Source organism: Protopterus annectens, chromosome 2.part0 (genome assembly GCF_019279795.1).
Source record: "Protopterus annectens isolate FY-2018-M chromosome 2.part0, PAN1.0, whole genome shotgun sequence".
NCBI classification, from domain to species: Eukaryota; Metazoa; Chordata; order Ceratodontiformes; family Protopteridae; genus Protopterus; species Protopterus annectens.
This window is the reverse complement of record NC_056728.1, coordinates 1,391,173,440-1,391,186,348: the sequence shown is the minus strand read 5'-3', so window position 1 is coordinate 1,391,186,348 and position 12,909 is coordinate 1,391,173,440. Positions and strand designations below refer to the sequence as shown.

At 38.8% G+C, this 12,909-nt stretch overlaps 1 protein-coding gene across 1 annotated transcript in view; it reads right to left on the bottom strand.

Moving 5' to 3' along the window:
• Positions 1-11,257: 11,257 nt before the first annotated feature.
• HADHA (hydroxyacyl-CoA dehydrogenase trifunctional multienzyme complex subunit alpha) overlaps positions 11,258-12,909 on the bottom strand; it is a 1,198,456-nt gene continuing 1,196,804 nt past the window's right edge. The window contains exon 20 of the mRNA XM_044061612.1: positions 11,258-11,821. Within this exon, the coding sequence (XP_043917547.1) occupies positions 11,676-11,821 (146 nt within the window). The 3' untranslated portion in view covers positions 11,258-11,675. The remainder of the gene's footprint in view (positions 11,822-12,909) is intronic.

Sequence of the window (12,909 nt, the reverse complement as noted above, 5' to 3'; positions counted from 1 at the left end):
CTCAAATGAGGACTTAGATTCTGGGATGAATTCCTTGCTTACTCCTCTCAAATTCCTTCTCCTGTAGATGGGCCAGAAGAGGAGGATTCTTTGTGCCCAGACTCCCCCTTCGAAAAATTATCCTTTGGGAATACTATTGCTCGTATGATGGAGTACTTTAAATGGGATTGCTCCCAGGTCTCAGACATTCAAAAGAGGTAGTATTAGCTTTTACAAATAGTCTCTCCCAAGCTGTCTGCTGTTCCTCCTGTTTTGGTAGCCATTTTGGACACATTTTCTGCAGCCTCTTTAGCTCCTGAATCTCAACCCCCCCCATCCTTGAAGAAACCGGATAGGTAGATGCCTTAGGATTGCACATTTTTGTAGAGGTGCCCTTCTGTTAATCCTTCAGTGGCTTCAGTTTCCATTGATAAGCCTTCTAAGCTTTTACCATCTACTAAGCTCCTTCCTTCAGATAAGGACAGTTGGGTAAAAATGTTTAAACTGCTGCCACCTTGTCTTTTGGTGGCTATTAATTACCAAACCCACATAACCAGATATGTTTTTGCTCTTTTTTTTTCAGGTAGCTAAAGTGGTGTCTGTCCTGATTCTGATGGGAAGGCTTCAGCTCTTTCCCTGCTAGGGTCCACTTCTCAAGTTGCCTGTCACTCCATAAAATACAGCTATGATGCAGCGGATACCTCTTCCAGGGCTGCTGCTTTTGGATCTGTGATGAGGCACTATTCTTAGCTACATCATCAGACTTTATCTAATGGTATTAGAGTCAAGCTTTTGGATGACAAAACTCTTTTTGGGACAGGTGCTTCGGACCTTGTTTATTTCCCTCCAGGATAAAAGCAAGGCCTTGCAGGAACTCAAACATTTTTTCTTGCCTCTATCCCCAAATTCCAGAAGAATTAACCTTTTAAGTCTGCTTTTATCCGTAGGCAGACTAGCCTATCACCCAGAGGTAAAACAGGATCTAGGCATGGCCACTGCTAAATCCACTCAGACTATCTCAGAAGCCTTCTTTTCAAGACAAGCCTGTCTCCATTTAACATTTCACCTCCTCTACCCCTAGGCCAGGTCGCCTCATCTCTCCACCTTGCTCTGTCTATTCCAAATTGGCATTAATAACCTCTGTCTATAATTCATAAGGGGTATTTCATAGTTTTGAAATCCCTTTGCCACTTTCCATGCATTCTGCAATCTCCTCAAGAACAGTTTCCTATTTTCCCAGAGGTTTTGCCATCCCATTTGGATCAGGGCATCATTCAGCCTTTTTCACCCACCCAAGAGGGAAAGGGGTTTTACTCCAGAAAGTTTTTGGTTCCTTGGAAGGCAGGTATGTGGAGACTAATTCTGGATATTTCTCTGCTTAACATCTTTCTCAAGGTTCCTTCTTTCTAGATGGTCTCTCTTCAGACCTTGTTTCCTCTTCATTAGGCCTTCTTGGTTTCTCTATGCCTCAAGGATACATACTGTCACATCCCCATTCACCTTCTGTTCAGGAAATTTTGTGCGTTTTTCCTCTCATTTTCAGTTTTCTGTTTTGCTCTATGGCCGTTTTAATGACCCAAAAGTATTCACCAAATGTCTCGCTCCTGTCACTGCTTTTTGCCCACTTCAAGGGATACAGATTTTCCCCTATCTGGACAACCTGCTTATTCAGGCTCCTCCAAGCAGTCTGTTACAGGATCATCACTTTACCACTTGTCTTTTACAAAGTTTGGGGTCTACTATAAATCTCAAAAAAATAGCTTTAATGCCCTCTCAGAATCATGTTTTTCTCAGGTGCAGGCTTCAAAACATTCCCATGTTGGCTTCTCTTTTTGCTCTCAAGGTTTTGTCTCTGACAGCTTTTTTCAGTCTCTCCTTCCTCTGTCCTCTCAAGGCTAGAGAATTTTTCTGGATTCTGGGGTGTATGGCCTTCACTTTTCCCATATTTCCTCTTGCCAGGTTCCATATGAAGAAGCTACAATGGTAGTGCAAATCAGTGTGGCTTCAACACTGCCACCCACTGGAGGTCCCGGTTTCTTTACTTCTTTGTCTCAAACTTGAACTTCAGTGATGGATTAAACTCCTCTCTCAATCTGGGGCTACCTTTTCAGGCTCCAATTCCTTCTCAGGTACTGCTCAATGAACAGCTCTGACATGAGGAGGGGCTACTTGTGACTCTGTAAAGGTCCAGTGTCTCTGGCCTTCTCATCAGAGGTCCAATCATATCAATGCAAAAGTAATGACAGCTCTGCTGCTGAGTCTAAGCTTTTCATTCCTTTTTCCACCCCGGCCCCCTCAAAACCTTCACAGACAAAATCATTGTGATGCGGTACATCAACAAGATGGGGAGGGTGTACTAGATCCCATCTCCTTTGCAAATTAGCTCTTCAGGCATACAATATACTATCAGGTATCAAGTGACTCTTCAGGTGGTTTACATTCCTTCAGAACACAATCTAGTGGCAGACTCGCTAAGCAGGTCCAGAACACAGGATCAAGAATGGATGCTTCACAGAGATGCATTTCTGGACATAGTCCATCAGTGGGGTATTTCTCAGGTACATATTTTTGCCTCCCCTTTGAACAACTCCGTCTGTTCAAAAGAACCAAGACACTGTATATGCCTCCCCCATTCCTCTATTGCAACAAGGTCTGCATAAGATCAGGCATAACTCTCCCAAAATCTTGCCGGCAACTCTGTTTTGAACCAGGTAGCATTGGTCCCCCCTTCTTTAACACACAAGAAAAAGGAACTCTTATCTATCCTCACCTGTCTACTTATTCAGATGACACTGTGGGTGACAGAGTTTTGAATCCTTTTAGGCATCACTTTTCTGAGGACGTACTCCAGGGTTGTACAGGAAGCCAGCAAGCCCACTACCAGAAAATCATGCATGTCCAATGGAAAAGATTTTCTGTCTGGTGTTTTTCTTGCCATCAGAACCCCCCCCCCCCCCGTGCGAGTCCCACTGGTTCTTTATTTTTACTGCTTCATGCTGGACTGGCATATTGGAATCTCTGCTTATCTGCTCTTAAATCCTCCTTTGGCCTCTCAGTTTGAGGTCAAGCAATTTCTTAAAGGCATCCTTCAAAACAGGCCACCCAGAAAGCCAATTCCTTCTTCTTGGGACCTCAATTTTATACTTGAAAAATTGTGTCAGGCTCCTGTTGAACCTGCTGGCTTTTAAGTCAGTCAAGGGAATGTCTGAACTTCAGGCTCTTAAGCCTAGTCATCTTTTTTAGGTTTTCAGAGAGAGAGTATCCCTTTGAACTATTCCTTCTTTTATGCCCAAGATGATAGAGTGGACACAGTCTATGCACCTTCCTTCTTTTTTTCCTTCTCCACAGTCTGCCAGTAAGAAGGTCCTCCATACCTTGGATCTGCACTGACAACTCTGGTATTTGGATAAAACAAAGGCAAGTCTGACTAACCTTTTGTTTCTTTTCATCTCAGGACTTTGAGTTTGTCTTTTGCCAAGCAAAGCATCTCTTCCTGAATTTCTAAGGTAATTTCTTTTTGTTATTATTTTCATGGTAAATGCCAATTTCTTCATCTGTAAAGGCACATTCTACTAGAGCGGTTGACTCATCTGGTGCCCTTTTCAAGGACTTGACACCAATTCCATGCTTGAGGCTAATTGGTCCTCTTTTCATACTTTCACTAAACATTATAAATTGGATGTCATTTCCAGGGTCATGGCAGGTTTTGCTAGGGCCATTCTGCATGTGTTTGTAGCAGGAACTTCTGTGCCTTTCTCCTCTCACCCTTCTTAGCTCTTGCAGTCTCTCTTCTGTAAAGAATACTGCAAAACTGAAATGGAAGGCCATTGTACAGTTGTGTAAAATCTTACCATAAAAATAGATGTCTTTCCCTTCATTGTTGCAGTTATTTGGCCACTCCCTCCTTACTCCTCTTTTCTAGCTCTGGCAGAAGTGTTTTTGTTGCCCTCCTGACTGAGGGGCCCTTGCTTCCTTTTCCTTGTGGCTGTACATGTAGTCTTGTCCCTGAAGGTATTCTGTTCCTCCTGGGACAATTAAGTTCTGAGTACTGGCATCTGTTCATCATCTTTATGTTCTATGCTTTATGAGGGCAACATATACGTGATATATGGCACTTATAAGATATAAAGGCTTTGGTATGCTGCCCAGATGCTGGGCTCTCCTTGGCAGGAAATGCCTTCCTTGAAGAATACTGCAACAGTGAAGAGGAGGACATCTACTGTTAATGGTATAATTCTGCACAACTGTACTTTCATATGGTATCTAGAAACTGAGGAGAGTAGAATCTGTCTGCAGTCTTTCATAGTCTTACCTTGGTCTTGGAGAGTTTTGAACAGACTGGGAGCCCGAGGACCAAATGGTTAATGTTTGCCCAAGGGAGAGTCTAAAGGTTTTGATCTGAAATCCTCATGGATAGGCTGACTGTGAAGTTGCGCATAAATTTGAATAAACAGATCCAATGGAAGCTACACTTGAAGAAGCATCATAACTGCACTTAATGCTGTGTCTGGCTATTTGAGTAGTCTGGGATATAGGCTTTGCATTTCTTACTTCAACTCTGCTATAAAAGGGTTCAAAATAACTTTGTTTAAGGAATGCAAGACAGAGACCTCAAAAGTACTTTGTCAATTGACTGTGGCAGTTAATTGCCCTAAAAGCAAGGGCAGCAGAGATGTAAATCTTATTTCCCCATCTATCCGTTGTTCTACTATCTTTGTCTGTAGATGGTGCATTAGCACTAGCCAGAAGCTTAGAGGGGTTTATCTGAAGAGAGAGGGAGATATACTGCATAGGCTTCTGCCACTGGATTCTTGTCTAAGCATTTAGGTCATCAGGCACCTTGTAAAACCCATCTGGTCTTTTAGGAGCTGGTGGTTGAGAATCAGGTGCAGAAGAGATGGACTGAAAAGTATTCTGGAAAGCCTCAAGGACAAAGTCCTGGAGACGAGGAAAGGGTACACATCTCCAAAAGGCTGTAATATTTTTTCTGATCAGAAATCTGAGTGGATTTCCATTCAAAGTAGATCACGTTCTGGATAATCTCCTCAAAGGTGGCTTCTTCAAAGAGAGAATCTGGTGACATTGAATCCTTTTCATCAGAAGAGTTTCATTCTGGAGAATGCAGCTGAGAAAAACTAGATGTTTGTCAGAATTGTAATTTTGTTCTTCAGAAAAGGAAGAAACCAAGCCAGGTTTTTGAGGAGTTGCCTGTGATAGTGGAGACCCAAAGGAGGGAGGTTTCAAATACATAATTGCTTTGAACAATCCTATGCAAAATCTACCCACTCCTTTTCCCTAGCTGCTGAGAGAGAGGCCACATCCCTAGTCTTCTGTTTTTTTCTTTTTAAGTGTGACATCCACCTGGACAAGACACATTGGTTTGGAGCCCTAACTTCTGTTAAAGATCCTGGGATCTCTTTGCCAACTAAAATTTAAGGAACACTTGGTGGTCCCTCAGAAACAATGAGTCAATGTTCACTGAATGTATCAGCAAGTCTGCAAGGTCACAGGAGCCATACTGCCCCCCCCCGATGGGGTCTTGGTAGCAGGCAAATGAGAGGTAACTTGGTGTACCTCAAGTTCTGAAATGCTAAATTGTGTATCTGTTTTAGGGCTCTGTAGCTTTTTTTTTTTGGTGGAAGAGGGATGTCTACAAATGCATAATGGCCATCTTGAACTGGGCCTACTAATTATTCCTTTTTTAATGGCAGCTTCTGTTCTAAGTTCTACTAAAAACTCTACCAGTGCTAGTCTTTCGCTTAGGATCACCCTATTTCTCTCTCTTTACAGGAGAGGAATGAGATTTAAAAGATGGGAGGACTTAAAAGACCTATGCAATGTTTGATTGAAAATGACTGGGTAGATTATAAGTGATGTATAATGCTTGCAAATGGGAGTATGTCAGTAAGGTTTGTGATGTAAAATGCTTGCAACTAGGATTGTATTGGAGTGGTATGTTTTCACTTATATAAATGTATGATCGCCTATGCTGCAAGTGATGGTTTAATAATGATGTTTCATGTTTAAAAAAAAAGCAGGAATTGAATAATTTATGTAATGTTGCTTAAGTTATATGATATATAACAACATATGTGAAGTATAATGTTTGTAAACATGAAGTTGTTAATACAGTTTGATTACATTTATATAAATGTAAATTTGCCTATGTCACAAGTGAAAATTCAATAGACGTTTTAAAAAAGAATATTTTAAAGTATTTGTATACCCGAGAAACAGTGAATTTAAAGAGTTAAGAGATATTAAGTCTCCAGTGAAAGGAGGTCAGCAATTAACATTCTTATATTACCAAAAGAAGCCACTATAATCCTGGACATCTTGAGACTGACAATTCACTATTCTGAAGACTAAGGCAGAAGAAAAAACTCTTTCTAAACGCATCAAAATACTTTCCCATCTTTTCCAGAAGGAAGAAGGTGGGGGCTAGCTGCCAATAAATGTTTGGCAGAAGATGGTTTCAGCAGAAAAATCACTACAGGGTCTCATCTGGTGTTTGAAGACAGAAATTTGTGGGTCTGAGGAACCTAATTTCATTTTTATTAGACATTCTGGAAGCAGAAAGCCGGATGTCCAGAAAACTGCTGGCTACCAAAAAAAGATCCTCTAATGCAGGCAAAACAGGAGGAAGACCTGCAGACTAAGGAAAATCCACCTGTAATAAGTTATAGTATTTTGTTTAATAAACTCTTTATTGCCTTAAAAATTCAGCAACCTTAAAACAAAGCGAGAACAAGCCAACTTTAAGATAGTAGCATACTAAATCATTTTAATTACTTTTCATATTCCTTACAAGAATACATTTTCTACTTAATCTATTACACCAGTATATTTTAATGCAGTTTAGTACAGGTGGGGTTACTTATATTTATCTAATTAACATGTCATAATAAAAACCTTCTAGTACAGGAATAAAATCAAATTTTCTACTAAATAACCCCCATTCTCTAGTGATTCTTAAGCTTGTTAATCCTAAATGTAACATCAGGTCTCAATTTGTTCCCTAAAAAACAGCTTTTCCATTTTTCCAGTAGTCATTTCTTTGCTCCTTAGTAGCCCTTTTGATTTTGACTATTTTATTTTTACATATTTTAGGTCTGGGGTCTAAGTCTTCTATTTTTTAGTAATTGCTTTCTTTGCAACCATGCCTATTATAAATAGTAATGTAGCTTTATCCTGGTATCAAATCATTTCCTGGTAGTCCTGGGAAGTATAAATCCTTGCTAAACAGATTTCCTGAAATAACTTCCCTGTCCCCAGGTACCTCCCATCTGTTCTTCACATCTCCAGGATTTATCTGTGGAATCTGAATACATATTAATATTCACTGGGGTATAAAATTATTTATGTAGACACTTCCATGCAAAAATCTTGTCAATTTACAGATCCTTAACCAGATTTCATAATGCATTTCACATTCTAGCTCTTTTTCCAGGTGTTTATTTATATGCAACGGGCTTTTATAAATTTTACTAAGAATTCCTTTCCATCTTTTCCCAGTACTTTTTCTAGTACCCAGATAAAAGTCCACTAGTCTTGTTTTTTTTTCTATTTCGGCCTTTGGAAATTTGAGAAGATATCTTTTTAAGCCATTATTAACTCTTTGTATTATAACCTTAACACCTTCTTCAAGTCATGTGCTCTTTTTACAGTTTCCCAATTTTATCTCAAAATCTGTCAAGTGTTGCCCTATCTTTCAGTTTCTACCTATTGACAAGTGCTGCCCTACACTTCAGTTTCTACCCATTCCACCACTGGTTATACCTGTGAGCCTTGTTCCTTTTGGTATGTAACCTCTCTAGGACTTCACTGTTTCCTGCTTTAATGAATCCCTTACAGTTTGAAATATGTGTTTATGTAGGTTTTCTGTAAGTTTAGCTTCCCCAAACTTATGCCAGTGTAGCTGCTTTGTTGAACCCCTCAAATTGCAACACAGACCAATGCTGCACATTTCTATTAAGGATCACAGTTTTTTTTTTTTTTTTTGCAGTAATAGCAGCAGCACCTTGACTTGTGCAACCTAGAAATATCTATATGGGTTTGACAGCCAGTCCACCCCAGCCTTTAGCCATCATCAGTCTTTCCTCAGGATATCCTTGGTCTTTTGCAATCCCATATAAGATCTGTCGGCATGTATTTTACTGCTACCATCTTGCCTTTTATAGCATTCCATGGAAAGGCCTGAAATGCATGGAACCATAGTGGTAACAAGTAACACATTAAACAGCCTAAATTTTTGTATCTAGTTCTAAGTTTAACATCTTCCAATGTCTCAACTCTAATTTCATTCTTTCCAGATACTTATTGCATTGTGCACAGACATAACCCATAATCCTTGGCATTTAAATTTATCATCTTTCCACAAGTCTTGATATTTTACCAGCATTTCTAGGTTAGGCATATTTTATCATTACATCTTTAGTCTTTTCTATATTTACCTTATAAAAATGACTAAGCTCCCCAATAACCTCAGATCAGGCATCCAAATCTGTATGTGATTGTTCTACATCATTCACATGAGCTGCAGTTTTATGTACTTTCGCCACTATCTTGTAAGCCCTTACATTTGATACTCTTACTGCAACCACTAGGGGTTTGAGATATAAAAAGCAAATAACTGGGACAGAGGGCGTCCTTGTCTCGTACTCTCTCTACTACTACAAAATAATGAGAGAAGCCTCCCTAGGCTTTAATTCTGGCAGTGATATTAAAGTATAACTTAAAAAATACATGTACAAAGTACTGCCCTCGTCCAAATGCCAGTAACTTTTCTTTTAAATATTTCCACTGTATTCTGCTGAAAAGCTTTTTCAGCATCTAAACATATGACCACCTTTGTTCTAAGAGGTTTGGGCATGCTGTAATATTATAGAAGCACTCATAATTAGATGTTTGCCTGCCTTTAATAAATCTGGTTTGGTCTAAATTCACCAGAGGTAATGACTTTACCTAATCTATTTGCTAATAAGGGCAAAAATATTTCATAATCATGATTTAGAACTGAAAAGGGGCTCTATGAAGGAGCTACTTCTCCAGCTTTCCCCTTCTCGTATCTCATTGACCACTACTGCCTGCTTCCATGAATCAAAGGGTTGGCCTTTTGAAAATATCTCATTAAAAAAAAGATTAGTCAAAACCCCAAATAAATCTGACCCAAACTTCTTTCCATACCTTAACTGGAAGTCTATCTAATCCTTGGGTTTTCCCTTGCTTTAATTTAATTGTATCTGACCTCATTGGCTGTGCAAGGCTCGACTACATCCACTGCTTGATCAGAGTTATGTCTCATTGTATTAAATTGACCCAAAACATTTTTGATCTTAGTTTCATTACTTGAGCCACCATCTTCTGACTGCTAATATAGTTTTGAAAAATAATTTAAACTTTTCAAGGGTTTCTTTTGGTTTTGTTACTGTGCTTTTTGCTGTCGCGGACTAATTTTGCCACATTTTTAAAAAGTCATACCTTTCCTGAGATTTTGACCACTGATGGTACCAATGCAAGTGCCGGTTTAACTGGAAGGTCTGAAGCTCAAGTGTCAGTGGTAGTTCCTGTACTGCTTTGATGACTAACTACAACACATTGTGTAGGCACTGCCTTCGAATAGCTACACTCCATCCATACTGTGCAAAGATTTCTTTTACAAACTGAAAGGTGAGGATGTTTGTGTTTTCTGTACTTATCTTTACTAGTATCTCCAGTTCCTTCCTAACTTTTGCCACTTCCTGTGATTTTTCTACCTCTGTATTTAGAGATGCATTTTCTGACCTTCTTACCAGTAACTGCTCCTCCATTAAACTGATAGTGAGAAATTCAACTGCATTAACTTTGCAGTTTTATTAAATTTAACACAAACTATTAATTCAGTTCTGTGGTATATCCACAAACAAAACAATGTGTATGGCAATCTTCCGGTGTTCTTTGCCATTCACAAACAAGCAGAACTTGTTTATGGATCGTGGCTTGTTTATGGATGCTTGAAGACAATGACATTTTTAGTGAAGAAAAATGAAAATATTTTGGAAGAAAACAGATACACTGGCAAGTTACAACGTTATATAATTCACCTGAAAAAGTCTCACCAGTGGTTACCACACAGGAAAAATAAATGGAGTGAAGAATACAAATTACCGAGTGAAATCTTGCACCATCTGTGCCCATATCAATGGAATATAACCTACATGGGTCACAACAGGAAAGACCATCACTCCTGAAAACTCCAGCCAAATGTACAAAAATCCAAATGGTACAATTTATAGTTACAGGAACTTCATCTAATAAAGCTTTTCCTATATCTAACTAATCTATACAGCTAACAAAACACATCTAAATGTACAAATATACTCATAGAAGTATAAGTATGTACATCATAACCTAGTTCTTCAAAGTACAAGTAACTCCACAGTACAAAAATGCAAAACACCCAAACAGCAAAATCACTGAACCTGAAAGATACGGAACAAAATAAATTTGAAACGAAACAGATGAAAGAAAATAGTTATCATTTTTTCAGGGGGAGCAAGTGCTCTTGTATCTCCCAACCACACTCCACAGGTATACATAATAAAACTCCAAGAATGCACTAACATGAAGATGGGAGAAATCTACCAAAGCCACACACACGCCTATCTTCGCTCTATACTTATCAATATGAAATTACCCAACTCATATATAATCTGCAACAAAGGTGTACTCAGGGATGAAGTCTGCAATGGTTTGAATAGCCTCTATGTGACAAAACACCCAAAAATGCAGGCTAAAGCAGTAGCACACAACTGTAATGTAATTCCATGACAGCTCAGGAATCATCAGTCCCCAAATGTTTGACCGTCTATGTAGTAAATATGCTGTAAAGCTCATGTAAGTTATCTACACTATTTGCCTTACACTCCTCCTCCAATTCAATTTTCACTTTCAATACTGGTGCAGCCATGACAAGCTGTACATACTTTAATGCTACAATATTTTACTCTAGTTTGCTTCAATCATGTGACTTGTGTCTGAATACAGTACACAGACTTTCGCTGACATACATTCGTGCTGCTTTAAGTCTGACAGGAATACCATTTTGTCAAGAGCAACTTATGACTTGTGGTTCATGCCATCATGCATTTGATATGCACTCATGGTAATAAATTAAATACCTACAGTCAGATAACAGTGTCCAAACTTCAGTAAAAAAACAGCCAAACCTACAAGAATTGTGCATACTGTACACAGCAAGTTACAATTAGAGAAAATGTGCACAAATAAAGGACCAGAATGCAAAAAGACTTTTTTATTGATTAGAGCATTTACACAGCCTGATCATCAGCACGCTGATCTGCTCATCATATAAGAGTCCAAGCTGGTAAATTATATAATACATAACATTCTATTAAACAATAAGTGCAAAAAAGAAATCAACATTTTTAAGTTCTACTATGGATGGAAACAATGTGCCCAAGTTGGCATTTTAGCCTAAGGCACAACGAAGCAGTTTGCAGGCTAAACTTGACCAAGTCATTCAACTGTTCAGTGTTAACGTGAAATGTTACTCTATAAAACAGTTTCCAGACTTCACTATTCCAGCTCTCTTTTGCACTCCAGCCATGCTTTTTGCAGGACGAGGCCAGCATACACCAGCTATCCAGTACCACAGGTTTACTCAAACACATCCAACTTCCTGTACTTTAGTTACATCAGTGGTGGAACTTCTTACTGCTGTCCTTGGCATGGTCGAGTAGCAACTGGCAAGGCGTGAACTGATTTCCATATACACCTTCATATTTCCTCATCTTGTCAACAATTTTCTGTGCTCCATAAGAGTCAACAAATCGGAAAGGACCTGTGGAAAAAAAGAAATAAGTTCTACTCTAATGAAAAACATAAATATCAAGCTAGTCAACAGGAAAATAGCACTGCTGCCAAAATGGACCAAATTCTGCTTACATGTACTAAAAGTATAACTAACACTGCATTCACTATCCTACTAAAATGCATAAATTAAAAAAAAAAAAAAAAAAAAAAAAAAAATTTCATGCGACACATTAGCCGTCGATATGCATGCTATATTGTGTGTGTGTGTGTGTGTGTGTGTGTGTGTGTGTGTGTGTGTGTGTATATATATATATATATATATATATATATATATATATATATATACATACACACACACACGTAAAATTTGTGTTGGGGAGGCAATTCTTATGCATAATTCTTATTTAAGATGCAAGTTAACTCCTGAGCAGTGATATCACACGAAATTACAAACATTACTCATATACAAAAATAATTAACTGTAAAATGAATACTTCAGACAGGTATGACATCATGAACCACGCTGTTAGAAGTGTGGAAGACAGGGGGTCATCATACTTCTACTCCTCGTTTTGGTTGGTAAATACCAGGAATGCAATAAAGTATATTAATGTTAGTTACAAACCCTGGGATAGACGATGAGGTGCCTGCGTATTTGTATTCTATTTGACAGGCCAGGCTGTTTACCATAAACAAATTCTCCAAGGATAAACAGATCACTAGGAGGCTTAAATGGCCTTCTCTTGTCACAAAGAATACAAGTAGTCAGTCAAAATTCACTGCATGTCACAAGTCAAGCTGCAGCTCAAAACAAATTATGTATTTTATTCTAAAAGCTGCTGGACCGGTTTAGGGGGATTGCACAGTTAATTGGACTACTGCTGAAACTGAAGTAGTGTAACAGCTTCCTACAACACTAAATATTCCAAGAGATCACTGTTGCAGTCTTGCTTATTGGACGTATCCTACCAAGGACACCATATGCCCAGTTAATCTACAAAAACGTAGCCACATGCCTCTTGTGTTGCCTGTTTGACACATGACTTGTGCAAGAGACTTTAGGGACACAGGCGCAGAAATCCTCCAAGTTCAGTCATTCTCCTTGGAGCAAAACAC